Source organism: Erinaceus europaeus, chromosome 19 (genome assembly GCF_950295315.1).
Source record: "Erinaceus europaeus chromosome 19, mEriEur2.1, whole genome shotgun sequence".
Taxonomy (NCBI): domain Eukaryota; kingdom Metazoa; phylum Chordata; class Mammalia; order Eulipotyphla; family Erinaceidae; genus Erinaceus; species Erinaceus europaeus.
In genome coordinates, this window is record NC_080180.1 from 15,797,466 (window position 1) to 15,814,210 (window position 16,745).

General features: G+C 38.7%; 1 protein-coding gene across 1 annotated transcript in view; it reads left to right on the forward strand.

The window, feature by feature from the left end:
- CFH (complement factor H) overlaps positions 1-16,745 on the forward strand; it is a 61,494-nt gene that overhangs the window by 479 nt on the left and 44,270 nt on the right. The window contains exons 2-5 of the mRNA XM_007539760.3: positions 12,359-12,544; positions 13,146-13,251; positions 14,569-14,645; positions 16,112-16,303. Coding sequence (XP_007539822.2) covers positions 12,359-12,544; positions 13,146-13,251; positions 14,569-14,645; positions 16,112-16,303 — 561 coding nt within the window. The remainder of the gene's footprint in view (positions 1-12,358; positions 12,545-13,145; positions 13,252-14,568; positions 14,646-16,111; positions 16,304-16,745) is intronic.

A 16,745-nucleotide genomic window follows, 5' to 3' on the forward strand; every position in this document is an offset into this window, starting at 1 on the left:
TAATTATTGCTCTGTAGATTAGCATGTAAGTAGCTTTTGACATAGTTAAGTTTAAAAAAACTTTAAGCAGCTTATTTGACTGGCATGCTAGCATGCTATTATTCATTATAATTTTATTTCATGTAAAATTCCAGAAAATACTTTAATGAATATTTTTGAAAAGTGATCTAATTAAATCTTATCCTATATATACTTCATAGAAGGTTTTTTTACCCCCCGAAAAAAACTTTCACAAAATGCCTTATGTGGAAGTTTTAAGAGGTGTCTGAACTTACACAGTCCTAGGACACAGTTGCAATGACTTTAGATCTTATCATGACTGCATTTATTTCATATGTAGATATCAAACACTTCACAAAGAAAGATGTATTTATTTTTCACTGACAGTCGGCATTGTTATGATTTTAAAAGTCTTATAGGTCAGCATTATTATTATTGTTAAAATAAAAATCTTTTACGAATTAGAAAAATGTAATACACAATCACTATTAATATCTGTAATTTTGCTAGAGATATTCAAGAAAAGCAGTCTTTCCAAGTAGCTCTGTCAGAGCACAGGATCTGTATATACGTGACACAACTTGTCGGTCCTAATTAAATCATCAAATGCTAACTCTGTTTCTCATTAAATTAAGAAGTTTCTTTCTGGAAGGAATTTAGTATCCTGGTTCATCAGAGGAAGTGTATTTGTGACAGATATTTGTGTGACCTTTTACACCAAATGTGTTGCATATCATTTATGAAACCTTAAAAATTTGCCCTCAGTCAACATGCTTCCCTTGAATTCTTAGTTTTTGTTAGCAAGTAAACACTGAGGAATATTAGAACATAGAACACAGTACATAGAACCTTTGTCCTTGAGTCTTTTTTTAAAAACTTTTTAAAAAATATATTTATTTATTCATTTTCCCTTTGTTTTTGCCCTTGTTTTATTGTTATAGTTATTGTTGTTGTTGTTATTGATGTCTTCGTTGTAGGGTAGGACAGAGAGAAATGGAGAGAGGAGGGGAAGACAGAGAGGGAAGAGAAAGATAGACACCTGCAGACCTGCTTCACCGCTTGTGAAACGACTCCCCTGCTGGTGGGGAGCCGGGGGCTTGAACCGGGATCCTCTCGCCGGTCATTGTGCTTTGCACCACCTGCACTTAACCACTGTGCTACCGCCCGACTCCTGTCCTTGAGTCTTTTAACTTAGAAATAAAGACACATTATTTTAGCTAAATCCTCTAGTAATTTTTAAAGGTTAATTCAAACGTGTTTTATACTTTTTGGAAGGAGGGGAACTATTTCAGCTAGATTTTCAGATGTGCAATTGGTTGACTTTTAGTCACTTTTTAAGTTAAGTACTCTACTGTTTCCCTGGGTACCTATATGAATATTACAATAATATTAAAAGGTAAAACCTCCTTAAGTTGACAGAGTGTTCTAGAACAGTGTTAATGTTACTGCTGTAGTCTTTTTTTTTTTTGCCTCCAGCGTTATTGCTGGGGCTTGGTGAAGGCACTATCTGACTACACCACTCCCAGCAGCCTTTTTTTTTTTTTTGCCTCCAGGGTTATTGCCTGGGTTTGGTGACGAATCCACTGCTCCTGGCCATTTTTTCCCTTTTGTTACCCTGTTTGTTTTTACCATTGTTGTGGTTATTATTATCATTGTTATTGATGTCATTGTTGTTGGATAGGACAGAGAGGAATGGAGAGAGGAGGGGAAGACAGAGGGAGAGAGAAAGACACCTGCAGACCTGCTTCACCGCCTGTGAAGCGACTCCCCTGTAGGTGGGGAGCCAGAGGCTCCAACTGGGATCCTTACTCTGGTCCTTGTGCTTTGCACCAAGTGCGCTTAACCCACTGTGCCACCGCCAGACATCCCCCCCCCAGCAGCGCCCCCCAACAGCCATTTTTTCCTTTTTCCTTTCTATTATACTTGATAGGACAGAAAGAAATTGAGAGGGGAGAGGGAGATAGAGAGGGAGAGATAAAGATAGACACTTATAGACACTTGCAGACCTGTTTCACCACTTGTGAAGTCTCCTTCCTGCATGTGGGGAGTGGGGGCTTGAACCTGGGTCCTTGTGCATAGTACTATGTGTGCTTAACCAGGTGCGCCACCGCCTGGCCTTTTGTAATAATTTTTATTTTCTTTTTTAACCAGAATATAGGTCAGTCATGACTATTAATGTTATTAGGGATTGAGCTTGCTAATGCTGTGGTTTTTCCCTTGCCTGCAGATATTTTTCTTTATATAAGTGCCTTTGTCTTTTCATTAATAGCCATACTTCTAGTATTTCACTATTTGTATATTGTTTGCTGAAGTAATATGTAGGTGTCATTTATCATGTAAGGAAAATTTATTTTTTAACTCATTAAAAGTTCAAGAGTCAATGGCTAATTCAATGGTTTAAGTGACTACAAAGTGTAATCAAAATATGATTAAAATTGGATGTCAGAAAGTATAAGTGGTAGAAAATAAATAATAGGGATCTTTAACCCCTTGTTTATATAACTGACTCCAGCTGATTCACTTCCCTAGTATTTTGTATTTCATCAATATATGTTCAAACATAATATAAGTCCCTGGTCATGAATTCAGCCTAAGAACTACACATATTGTATATTAAGAATGACTGTAAGTCTGGCTTCTTCCTAACAGATAAAGTGTAACTTTAAGGAAACATTTATAATAGATCAGTCTCATACTTTTCACAAAAATACACATCATAGACACACTAGTAGAGAAAAGTTATTTGAATTTTCAATGGGTATAGAACTATTATTTTACTTTTTGGTTCCCAAATAGTTCAGAAATTATATTAGTTTAAATGCCAATCCAGCCCTTTAGCTGACCATACCTATGGGAATTATGACAGAGTAGATTTGATCATTCAAAATCTCTACTGAGAAATAATAAATTGAGTCCTGAGTATTAAGTTGAGAAGAGACAGTTTTGAATATCATCTCCGTCTGCTCTATTCAACTAGCAGAACACGTTAATGCTTCACAATTTGCCTTTGTCTCTTTAGGAGTGAAAAAGCCCTCAAAGATACTATTCACTAGAAATACTCAGTAGAAATACAAAGCTGTGGTACGGGAAGTTACCACAGTGGTCATTCAACTGTTTTTCATGCCTGAGACTTCGAAGCTCTAGGTTCCATCCTTGGAACCACCATAAACCAGAGCTGGAGAGTACTTTGGTTAAACAGAGGAAAGAAGTTGTAGTCTGTATTTTCCCTGTATTTAAGGGAGACCAAGTAGGGCCTTTTCCATATGATGCTGCCTGAATTCCCTGAACTGGCACTGTAGGAAAAGGACTGTCACTATGCACAGGCTGCTAAGAGTTTGCTCAGATGTTCAGAGGAAAGTTTAGAATAATAGTTCCTCAGTCACACCACATGATTTCTCCTTTCTGAAATACATTTCACACAAGCTTTTCTAGTAGGTCTCCTAGATTTAGGGTCTAGACATGGCTTGTCCTTTGAAATTAGACCATAGCTCAAAAATTTCAGGACAGAGAAAGTGAGAATTAAAACACATTTGAAATATGCCTAAGTACACAGTGACTATTTGTGGAGGTCTAAAGGTCAAGCCAAGTTCTGTTAGGGTCTGAAATAACTTACAGACTGATGACTGAGAGATTCTATCTACCCCGTCAGTGAGGAATGACAAATACTCTGGATCTATACTTTGGGGTAACTAAACACACATTGCTGGGATTATCATATGTTGATAAGACCACAATGTTATTGGAAAGTGGCAGAAGTGGATGATTAGGAGCATAAGAACAGGACTGAATATTTCCATAAAACAAGGCAATCTCATGCAGGAAAGATTTGATGAATGGGGCTGATATTTGGAGAAGGGGTAGAGAAAAAGCTCACATGAGTTGCACAGAGAAGGGCGTGTCAAAGAAAGACTTATTTTAAATGCAGGCCTAGTCTGGGACTGAACATACCGCATTTTGCTGCACCTGGCTTTTAACTAGCACTGATATATGTTAACTAGCACTTCTTCTTCTTCCAGCGTTTGCCCTTCTTCCATAGCGTCAGGTTGAGCCTGATGTCAAGTTTCGAGACCTCCTTTGAATCTGGAGAGGTGGCAGTCGTTGACTATGTGGGTCATAGTCTGTAGCCGCAGGGGCAGTTCGGGTCGTCTCTGGCTCCCCAGCGATGGAACATAGCGGCGCACCGGCCATGGCCTGTTCGATAGCGATTGAGGAGGGCCCAATCATAACGTGCTAGGTCAAAGCCGGGTTGACGCTTGCAGGGGTCTGTGATGAGGTGTTTGTTCTTTATTACTAGCACTGATTTGTTTTAATACCAGTAACATTCTGTTCAGCTGATAAGATGTTATTTTAAATAAGAGCAGAAGCACAAGTTAGTAAAGATTCCTTAATTTTGTACTTTGATTGCTAGCATTTGAATGAAGGCTAAATTGATCTATTTTAATTCTTCTGGCCCCAGATTGGTCTACAGTCTTTGTTTCCTACTTACTTAGTATGCCTCCTCCTTCCTACCCAACACTATACCCACCCCCCACCCCAGTCTGGGCCTGTCAGGTTCTGCCAACCAATCTATCCCTTGCTCACTTAACTAATATGCACTTTATCCTTTCCTTAAAATTGCAACAAGTCTCAGAACATAGTGCATAAAAAGGACATTGTGTAATTGGATAGAGTGTTTCGTTTTAGCTTAAAGTTACAAAGATATGTTATGAAAGTGGCTGAGAGAAAGTAAAATAATGGGGGGGAATCACAAAAATAATCAAAGGAAAGGGGAAAAGATTTGACAGAGCATTTTTATTTATTTTGACATTTTAACTGAGAGAGCCAAGTTTCTTATAAACCTTGTTAAACAAAACTATAATAGATAGAAAACTGATTATAGAAATGTTTCCTTAAAGGCCCTTCAAAGTTTTTTTTTTTTTCCGTCTAAATTAAGATGATTTCTGCCTTCAAAAAGTTTGACATAGATTCAAAGGAAAGAAACATAGACAAGATGGAATTACAGATGTCAGGCTCTCCTGGGTTTATGCAACAGATTCTAAATCTGCCATCACTTCCAAGGGGAAACAAAAGGAATAATGGCTATATTTTATTCATTTATTAATTTATTGCATTTTATCACCTGGTGTTGTGATGAACATAAACAAATGAGGGAAATTAAGGAAGCCAAACTTGACTGATAAAATGGAGTGGGGTGGGGGTTGAGGAGTTGGTTTTGAGGTAGAATGGAGAGAGAGAGAGAGAGAGAGAGAGAGAGAGAAATCAAGGTTGAGATGGCATCATAGGTTGAACACTGAATAGAAGTTAACTGATTAAGTATGACAAGGAGGACATTCAAGACCGAGGAAACAGCAAGTGCTTAGGGCTAATGGTGGTTCTGCCGAACAACTGAAATCTCCAAGATTTTCAGTTCTCCCATTTAGTCGAATTTCAGCAAGTGCTACAGGAAAAATGCATTACAATATGGATTGTTTTTTTCCTTGTTTCTCTTTTACCATCGAGCTCCAACATTCTGTGGATATCTACTCAGATAATAACTTATTCCTACTACAGAGTTTTCAGGATCCCATATCTATCTTTCTTTCTTTCTTTCCTTCTTTCTTTCTTTCTTTCTTTCTTTCTTTCTTTCTTTCTTTCTTTCTTTCTTTCTTTCTTTCTTTCTTTCTTTCTTTCTTTCTTTCGCCTCCAGGGGTAACAAATCCACTGCTCCTTGAGGCCATCTTTTTTTCATTGTTGTTGTCAGGGAGGACAGAGAGAAGTTGAGAGGAGAAGGAGGAAGGGGGGAGACACCTGCAGACAGTGAGCGTCCGTCCTGCAGGTGGGGAGCCATGGGGCTTGAACTGGGATCCCTGCATCAGTCTCTACACTTCACAGAATGTGCGCTAGCCCCCACCCCCCCACCTCTTCCTAATGCCACCCAGTGGTTAACTTCCTCTCCAAAGCAACCCATCAAGCCTATGAGATGCTTTCATATTATGTTACATGTACTATTTTAAGAAGCTAAGAATTTAACTAGAACAATAGCAGGTATTTGGTAGTAACAATTCAAATACTATGCAATTCAAGAAAATTGATTTCAGTGGGATTTTCAAGCTCTATGCTGATATTAACAGTTCTAAGTATAAAATCTTTGTTATTCACCCCAATTTCTTTAGCTTTAACCAATTTTTTAATTTCCTTATCATGGCCTTGAAATTATCATTAGTCTCCTTTTCACTGTTAAAGTTATAAAAAGTAATTAATAGTCCATTTCAATTTTTGAAAAACTTAATCTAATTTCTTCAGATTTTTCCTCAATGCAACATAAACTGGTATTTCTTGTTTTTTAAACAAAATAAAGTTATTGCAGCTGATCGCTCTCTCTCTCTCTCTATATATATATATCTATATCAATATAGATAGAGATAGAGATATTACTCCCCAAATAATCTTTTTTTAATATTTATTTTATTTATTTATTCCCTTTTGTTGCCCTTGTTGTTTATTGTTGTAGTTATTATTGTTGTCATTGTCGGATAGGACAGAGAGAAATGGAGAGAGGAGGGGAAGACAGAGAGGAGGAGAGAAAGATAGATACCTGCAGACCTGCTTCACCGCTTGTGAAGCGACTCCCTTGCAGGTGGGGAGCCGGGGTTCGAACCAGGATCCTTATGCCAGTCCTTGTGCTTTGTGCCATCTGCGCTTAACCCGCTACGCTACAGCCCGACTCCCCCAAATAATCTTTAATTACTATCATGCCATTTATATAAGAACTTATTTTGAAAAGTTAACTATATCATATATATGCATATGTAAGTAACAAGCACACACAACCATAAGCGGGAAAATGCTATTATGGAATATCTGCTTCTTCTGTTTCATTTTGTTAACTTTTTCCCCCTAAATTAATTTTTAGTTTTGCTTTAGCTCACCTGGTAGTGTGCACAACTCACTGTGTTCAAGGTGCTTGGCTGAGTACTGGCACCATGGTCTCTCTCTTTCTCCCTCTCTCTCTCCCTGGCTCTCTCACTTTATTAATTTTTCTTTCGTTTGTATGTTTACCAGACCACTGTTAGGCTCTGGCCTATGTTGGCGCTGGGGATTGAACTTGGAACCTTAGGGCCCAAGCATAAAAGTCTTTTGTGTAACTACTATACTGTCTCCCCAGCCCTTGGACTCTCCTCTCCTCTTCTCTCTAAATTAGGCTTTAGGTAATCCTTGATATTCAAAAGTAGAACTTTCTTTGTGACATGATTTTGCATGTTATTTTGAAGTCTGGTAAAACTATTACAATTAATTTGTATAGTAAAGATTGCAACATTTCCAGATGTCCAAATAACTTACCATTGGGCTGTCGGAAAAGTCATAATATATATTTTTCTTTTTTAAAAATATATTTTAAAATTACTTATATATTTATTACAGAGTAAGAGAGAAATTGAGAAGGGAGGGGGAGATAGGGAAAGAGACAGAGAGATAGCTGCAGCCCTACTTCACCACTCATGATACTTTCCCCCTATAGGTGGGTACTAGGGACTTGAACCTGGGTCCTTGTGCACTGTGATGTGAGTGCTTAACCAGGTGTGCCACCACCTGGCCCCTGCTATGCAAAAAATGTGTCATGACTTTTCTGAAAACCCAATAAATCCCACCAAATAGAAACATTCTCCCTTTGGATAGTGGGGTACACCTGAAAGTTAAAAAAAAATTCTCTCTTGTTCTTTATTTTTCCCAAAATAATATTAGAAAAATAAGGTCATTGGAACAAAAAGATCAAGTGTAATTTGTCAGAGCATATAATGCAAATTAGATTAAGGTTCCCTCAGAAAGACAATGTCATTATGGTTTGCTTCATTTTACTAAACAGACTTTAAGGCATTGGGAAATAGCTCATCTGGCAGAGTGCAGACTGTATCCTGGGTGCGACCCTGGCTACAGGGTCCTGACCATGACATGGGAACACGCACACAGCGGCAGCTTCTCGAGCAGTGGTGCAGTGCTGCAGTGTTGATCTCTGCCGCCCCCCTCCCACCCCGCCAAAGATTACTTTACTGATGAACTTTGAACTTGCGTAATGAAAAGGATATTAAAAAAAAAAAGTCAGGGGCTGGGCGGTAGTGCAGCGGGTTAAGCGCACATGGTGCAAAGCGCAAGTACCCACACAAGGATCTGGGTTCGAGCCCCCAGCTCCCCACTTGTAGGGGAGTCACTTCACAGGCGGTGAAGCAGGTCTGCAGGTATCTGTCTTTCTCTTACCCTCTCTCCAATTCTCTCTGTCCTATCCAATAAGGACATCAGTAACAACAACAATAATAACCACAACAAGGATAAAGGGAGAAAAAAAAAAAAAAAACCAGGGCAACAAAAGGTAAAAAATAGCCTCCAGGAGCAGTGGATTAGTAGTGCAGGCGCTGAGCCTAGCAATTAAAAAAAAAAAAAAAAATCCATGGCTGGTGAAATAACTCACTTGATCAATGTGCTGCTTTGGTATTTACATAACCCAGGCTTGAGCCCGGCACCACTGCATTGAAGAAAACTGCGGTGCTTTGGGCTCTTTCGCTCTATTTAAAATAAGTAAATGAGAGGCCAGGTGGCGGCACAACTGGTTGAACACACATGTTGCAATGCACAAGGACCCGGCTTGGAGTCCCCAGTCCCTACCTGCAGGTAGGAAGCTTCGCAAGTGGTAAAGCAGGGCTGTAGGTGTCTCTCTGCCTCTCTCCTTTTCTACCTCCTCCTTCCCTCTCAATTTCTGGCTGTATCTATCCAATAAATAAAGATAGTTTTAAAAAGTTTAGGAAGAAAATAAATGAATAAACAAACAAACACATACAAAAGATGTCTCTGGGTTTGTCAAAATATTTTAGTCCTGCCTGTTAAATGAGTTTCCGATCTGTTCCTATAGGAACTGATGATTCAATTCCAGCAAATACGATTGTTGCAGACAGATGCCAGCAATTTGACTACATGGACAAAATCAACATTTTTGTCTCATTTATCTGAAGTTGTCGGTTCACCGAATTTGAAGAGCTAGTTATTTGTTGATTTTTGCAAATAAAAATCACATCCGGAGACATGCTTATTTATCTTTGTAGCACAATAGACTAAGTCACTGACTGACTATTTTGTATGACATGAATTAGTAATATAGGTATACCTTGATTTTTTTTTTTTGCCTGAAGGGTTATCGCTGGGGCTTTAGCTAGCACTATGAATCCACTGCTCCTGGAGGCTATTTTTCTCATTTTTTGCTGACCTTCTGGCTGTTATTGTTGTTATAACTGTTGGATAGGACAGAGAGAGATCGAGAGAGGAGGGGAGACAGAGAGGAGGAGAGAAAGATAGACACCTGCAGACCTGCTTCACCGCTTGCTAAGTGACCCCCTTGCAGGTGGATCGAACTGGGATCCTTACGCTGGTCCTTGCAGTTTGCGCCACTTGCGCTTAACCCACTGAGCTACCACCAAGTCCCCCGTCCCGCTTTTAAAAGATTTAGTTATGCCACTTTTGCTTGATGAGTTACCTTAGTATGTGTTTGAACTAACCAAAACAGTTTTGAGAAAGTTTTTCCCGCTCATGACAAAAGGTGAAAGATCCGAGCTCGTGTTCAGCAGTGACTGCAGTGGCTCTTCTGCAGCCAGCCTCAGCCCTCAGCCGAGCGGCATCCCAGCTCCTTCCGCAGAGACCACTTCCTCCTCTCTCTATCTGTCACGTCACTTGTGCTGTTACTCTGTGCTAGTGTGTTTGAGTTTTTATGTGTTACTCGGTAATCCACATGAGAATCCTTGACCTAATGAACACATATATATGCTTGTCATATAAAGCAGGAACTTACAGTAAATATTTTAAGAATCTGGTAAAATAAAGTAATAGTATTATTTCAAATTAGTTAACTAAATTTGAAAAATCAAGAATTAGGACAATACACATAATGTGGAAATATAATAGCTGAAGGAAAAGCTATTGCCTTTGGCTAGAGATTGGGTTGAATACTTTTGGCAACAATCACTTACTTTGAATCATCTGTGGATGGATTCTTGACAGATGCTTTATTATTTATTTATTTTAAGGTTTTTACTTGATAGAACAGAAAGAAATTGAGAAGTAGAGACACCCACCTGAAGCTTTCCACCTGTAGGTGGGGACCAAAGGCTGCTTTTGAAGCTTTCCCCCTGTAGGTGGGGACCAAAGGCTTGAGACCAGATTCTTATGCTTGGTTACACATGCACTTAACCAGGTGTGCCACCACCCAGCCCCTTCTGGTTTTGATTTTTCAAACTGAAGTAACATTTGCTACAAGGTTATAGGCATGTGTGATACAGTTTCAAACATCTACATGGTGTGTTGGCATACCACATTCACTGTCAAAGTCCAAGAGTCCCCTGCCCAGCCCATCCTGATTACACTTTGGAGACTGCTGAGGTCAGTGTCTAAGGGTTTGTTTTCATTTAATTTTGTTTCCTTTGCTTTGCTTTTTAAATTTTATTTTAATATCCCACCCACATCTTTCTTAATGAGATCTTCCTGTATTTATCTAAATCAAATTAAGTGACAGATAAAGAACTGTTGCTCTTCCTTGCTTTAACGTAAGAGCAGAAACTAACCTTATTAAAATGTTAAAATATGAGTGGAAAACAGTTCTCTGCTCACAATATCAGTACTACTTTTTTTAGATTTTTTAAAAAAAATTGATTGATTGATTGATTCATGAAAAATGATAGGAGAGAGAGAAAGAACCAGACATCACTCTGGTACACGTGCTGCCAGGGATTGAACTCAGTACCTCATGCTTGACAGTCCAATGCCCTATCCACTGTGCCACCTCCCGGACCAGACCACTAGATTTGAAATTTAAACGTTATTTTTTCTCTCTCTCTCTCCCTCCTTCCCTCCCTCCCTCCCTTTCTCTCTCTCTCTCTCTCTCTCTTTTTTTACCAGAACCCTACTCAGCTCTGGTTTATAGTGTGTGGGGATTGAACCTGGGCCTTTGAAGCATCAGGCATAAGAGTCTCTTTGCATAATCATTGTGCTATCTCCCACACCCACTTATTTTTCTAATGACTTGAACACCAAAAAATGGATTTGTACTTTGAAAACAGAAAGCATTTTACTAGCTTGAAGTAAAGCAGAAAATTTCTATGTAAAAATCATGACTAACTGAAAATTATTTTTATCTAAAACAAGTTGTATCTTAAAAAAAAAAAATTCCCCTATAGGAAACCAGGTGAGCTAGTTGCCTTGTTTTGTAGGGTTATGGCGCCATCTAGTGGCTAGAAATATAAAATATAAATAAAAACAATCAGATTAATGTGCTAAAAATTCACAAAATCAAAGGGAAATTAGTGCATTTGAAAGTTCACAAAACATTTCTTATTATGCAAAATTCAGTTTCACATAGAGTTTTCTGTTTTTATGAAATGGCACAAACTTTTTTGTGTGTGACAGATACGCTTTGTGAAGGAATGTAATTTATTTTCTTCCTCTTGCTCTTTAAAAAAAAAAATTCTAGAACGGAAGATTAAGGCATTTGCTAAGAAAGCCAAATAAATAAAATTAGCAACAAATACCCTTGGGGGTAGTTATTTTTTCAGTTTGCCATTTAAAAATGTAATTTGTTGGGCGGGTTGCCAATGGAGTCACTCTAAGCTAAGTCACTGTGATATCTGAATTAAGCAGCAGGAAGTATTAAAATATTAGCAACTATAGCCAGGAGGCATGAGTTTATTTTCTGATATATATATATATATATACATATATATATATATATATATATATATATATATATGAATCTTACTATGATTATTGTGAGATGAGTAAATAGAGTATTAACTGAGGGTACTAAAACTTATCACCCCATTGGAAAGTAGAACATTCTTACTATCCCAGAAACTCCTTGCACATCAATTTAGATTACATCCTTAACTTATTTGAGAGGAAAACATTAAGAATTTAGTTATATTTTTTGCTGTCCTGTGATAGCTTCACACCCTTGTACACATTCTTAATATATCTAATGTTTTGACCTCTGTTAGAGTATTTCATTTCTGTAACTTCCAAGTATGTTAAATGACTTGATAAGAACACTAGCTGCCAGGTTCAATTCCCAGCACCACCATAAGCCAGAGCTGTTCAGTACTTGGATGAAAAAAAATCCACTTCAGAGTGTGTGAGCACACACAGTTGGTTGTTTTATCTTTTTTTAAAATTCAGTTTGTAGTAGGAGTGTTATACTGCAAAGATATACTATTTCTTGTCCTGCTTTGAATGTTCTCACATAATTTATTTTCTCACCAAGATATAAAGCAGAACAAATTTTAAAAGAAAATCAGCACAAATAGACCACCTATGTACTTGAAGCACTTGCTGTTTTTATTGTCTACAGATTGTAATGAAGCCCCTCCAAGAAAAGACTCAGAAATTCTGTCCGGTTCTTGGCCTGAAAAGTCTTACTCAGAAGGCACAAAGGCTACATACAAATGTCGCCCAGGATACAGGACCCTTGGCACTATCATCATGATATGCAGGAATGGAAAGTGGGAATCTCTTTACCCATCAAGGATATGTCAGAGTGAGCAATTTATACAAAAAATGGAAGTTTGCTATTGTAACAATACTGGCTAATTTTATCATTTCTGCTATGTAAATACAAGCAATGCACCACCATTGTTTTAACAATAACAACACAAAAAGTTGAAATCTAATATTCAAAAACCAGACATACATTAAAAGCTCAGGAGAAAAATCTTAACTTTGTCACTTTTTAAAAATATTTATTTTATTTATACCCTTTTGTTGCCCTTGTTGTTTTATTGTTGTAATTGTTATTGTTGTTGGATAGGACAAAGAGAAATGGAGAGAAGAGGGGGAAGACAGAGAGGGGGAGAGAAAGATAGACACCTGCAGACCTGCTTCACCTCTTGTGAAGTGACTCCCCTGCAGGTGGGGAGCCAGGGCTCGAACCGGCATCCTTATGGCGGTCCTTATGCTTTGTGCCACCTGCACTTAACACACTGCGCTACAGCCCAACTCCCACTTTGTCACTTTTCATTTGCCCATAACCTTATTCAATTCTATAGTCATCTATATCCACGCCATAATAGCAAATATCCTACACGCACTGTATTTCTCTGGCATTGTACACTAACTGTATACCCTCTCATCTGTTTTAGAAAAGCCCTGTGGACATCCTGGAGACACTGCCTTTGGTTCTTTCCATCTTGCAGAAGGAACAAAGTTTGAATATGGTGCAAAAGTTGTTTATACGTGTAATGAGGGGTATGTAGTCAACATAGGCAGAGGGTCATAATTGAGCTCATTTCTAATTTCAGATACCAAGAGTTGTGCTAATTTACATAATCAGAGATACTATATGTATATATATTAGCACTTAAAATAGTACCACACAAGTAAGCTGATATCAGCTGACTTTACTTGGTTATCATATTATCTCCTTAACATTGAACAACTGGATAAGGTAAAACACATTGGTAGAAAAAATTGGATGTGTTAACTAAGGGATCACTCCAGAATCTTACCATGTTCTGTTAAGTGCTGAGCATTATGGGAGTTCACTGTGTCCTGGACTGTGGGAATAAGGCAGAATCTGATGGTACAGCAACTTTTTGATAAAGTCGTATACAGTTTAGGAGAAATGAGACTTGTACACAGAATTGGTAAGTACTAATCCTTCTATTGTCACAATTTATTCTCATCATATGGACCAGTATGCCGCTCTGCTCATAATCACTTACTGTGTTTTCAAAACTAATCTTAACACTATGTTACTTCTTCTGTGGTCTTTCTTTCCTATTACTCCCAGCCAAGCCAAAAAGTTATTTATTTCTCAATAAAAGAGAGATAGAGAGACAGACAGACAGACACACACACACACAGAGTGTGTGTGTGTGTGTGTGTGTGTGTGTGTGTGTGTGTGTGCACAGTGGTCATCACTCTGGCATATACTACACAGAAAAAATAATGACTTTGTGCCAAGAACCAAGCGCTATAGTTACTCTATATGTCCATGTGCCTGAGGTCTTGAAGGCACTGTTATTGAATCTGAGAAAGATAGACAGATACTTAAAAAGAGAAAGAGTAAAGGGGCGGAAAGAAAGAAAAACAAGAGAAAACTCAGCGGGTAGAACTCCTGTCTTGACAGTTGTGTCTGAGCTCCGGCACCAAGGGCAGGCACTATGGCTGCGGAGGAGGTAAGGAGGCTCTGGTGTCTACTCTCTCTGTCTCCTCCTATTTCTGTTTTGAAAGAAAATCAGTAGATTTTCCTGCAGGTAAGGCTCCTGCTAGGAAAAAAGAAAAATGAAAGAAAATGTGGACTAGGGTGTGGCACAGTGGATAAAGCATTGAACTTGGCAAGCCACAAGTCCAGAGTTTGATCTAAGCATCGCATGTGCCAGACGAGACTCTCCCTCCCCTCCTCTCTTCCATTCATAAATAAATCTATAAATAAAGAAGACAAGTAAACATACACTGCTCATTTGACCTGAAATGACTTTTCTTTACATTCAGGCTACTAGCAAACTTAACATTGTGTGGATACACAAATTAGCTCTCCACTCTGCTCTCTTTGGCTTTCAGATACCAACTGCTAGGTGAGGTGGACTACCGTGAGTGTGAACCAGAAGGATGGACCAACGACATCCCTAAGTGTGAAGGTAGCCATCAAATGACGTGCAGCAGATGAAAATGCTTAGCATAGCCAATAGTTTTGAAATATCTCACATGAAAATATCTTTAAACCTATAAGTACACATTCCTTATTCAAATTACTTTTGTGATTCCTGATGTAGTAAAAAGTATATGCCTCCTGAACTTTCCACCACTGCACCGTTTTGTGTTTAAATAAACCATGTATGAATATAGTCTCATCTGACCTCATAGTCAAAAGATTAGCAATCAAGAAATTTAACACTTAACTATTTCTCTCTCTCTCTCTTATTATCTTTATTTATTTATTGGATAGAGACAGCCAAAAATCAAGAGGGAAGGGGTGGTAGAGAAGGAGAGAGACAGAGAGACACCTGCAGCACTGCTTCACCACTCCCAAAGCTTACCCCCTGCAGGTGGGGGCTGAGGGCTCCAACCTGGGCCCTTGTGCATTGAGATGTGTGCTCAACCAGGTACACCACCACCCAGTCCTTTTATCTCTCTCTCTCTCTTTTAAATAATTTATTTTATTTTTTAACTTTATTAATTTTATTTGATAATACAGAGAGAAATTTAGAAAGAAGTAGAAGATGGGGAGGGAGAGAGACAGACACCTGCAGACCTGCTTCACCATTTATGAAGCTTTCCCCCTGCAAGTAGGGACCAGAGACTTGAACCCAGGTCCTTGCACACTATGTAATGTGTTCACATAACCTCCAGGCCTCAAAAGCTAATTTTCTATTTAAGTAAATACAACCCAAAAGTTTGCTTTATGGAGGCTGGGCGGTAGCACAGCGGGTAAACTGAACATGGTGCAAAACACAAAGACCGGCGTAAGGATCCCAGTTTGAGCTCCCAGTCCCCACCTGCAGGGGAGTCGCTTCACAAGAGGTGAAGCAGGTCTGCAGGTGTCTGTCTTTCTCTCCTTCTCTGTCTTTCCCTCCTCTCTCGATTTCTCTCTGTCCTATCCAACAACAACAGCTATAACAACAATAACAATAACAACCACAACAAGGGCAACAAAATGGGAAAAATAGCCTCCAGGAGCGGTGGATTCACAGTGCTGACACGGAGCCCCTGTGGTAACCCTGGAGGCAAAAAAAAAAGTTTGCTTTACTATCTTTTAAGAATATAATGTTACATTATTCTGTAGCATATGTGGGGATGTGTATTTAATTACCACAGGCTTTATATTTCTCACTTGAAAAAGTGTCACTATAAAAACATAAATGGTTAATCAGAGTTGTGCTTTTCTTTGTTGATCTCCATGGAAAAGGATTGGAGATAGATTTACTGTTTTAGAATTTACACTTAAATTTTGGCAAACATATAGGACAGATGTTTCTTTATAAATTTTAAGTACTTGCCTTGCTGATTACACATGTGTATATGCATTTATTTATTTTATGCCTGCTATACATAGTCAATCTAATAAAATTCTATTAAACAAAATGACCTGTCTTTATTTTCTTAGTTGTCAAGTGTTTACCCGTGACAGAACCAGAGAACGGGAGAATTGCTGGGGGTTCACTAGGACCGGACCAGGAGTACACCTTTGGGCAAGTGGTGAGGTTTGAGTGCAACTCAGGTCTCATGCTCAAAGGGCCTAAAGAAATACACTGCTCAACGAATGGCGTTTGGAGTGACGGCTCCCCAGAATGTGTGGGTAAGACACACTCACTGTTTGTCTAGTTGCTGGAATGACTTTTGTCTTCATCATGAACATGTATGTTTCAAAACATTGTACAGCCTAGAGAAAATGAAGGATGTTATAATAACTTGATTTTGGGGAACACTTACAATTCTCAGGAGTTGACTTAAGAGCTTTATAGGTGTTCTCTCAGTTTACCTTCAAAATGACTGAGTCGTTTATTGGTTTTAAGTCTGTTTCATTTCCCCCCTTTCTCCTTCCCCCCCTTTTGTCTTGTTTCATTAAAAAAATTTTTTTTTTAATTTTCTTTTACTATTGGGTAGACAGAAGGAAATTGAGAAGGGTACGGGAGATAGAGAAGGAGAGAGACAGGGAGACACCTGCAGCCCTCCTTCACTACTTAGGAAGAAATCCCCCTGCAGGTGGCGGCCAGGGGGCTTGAACCCTGGTCCTTGTG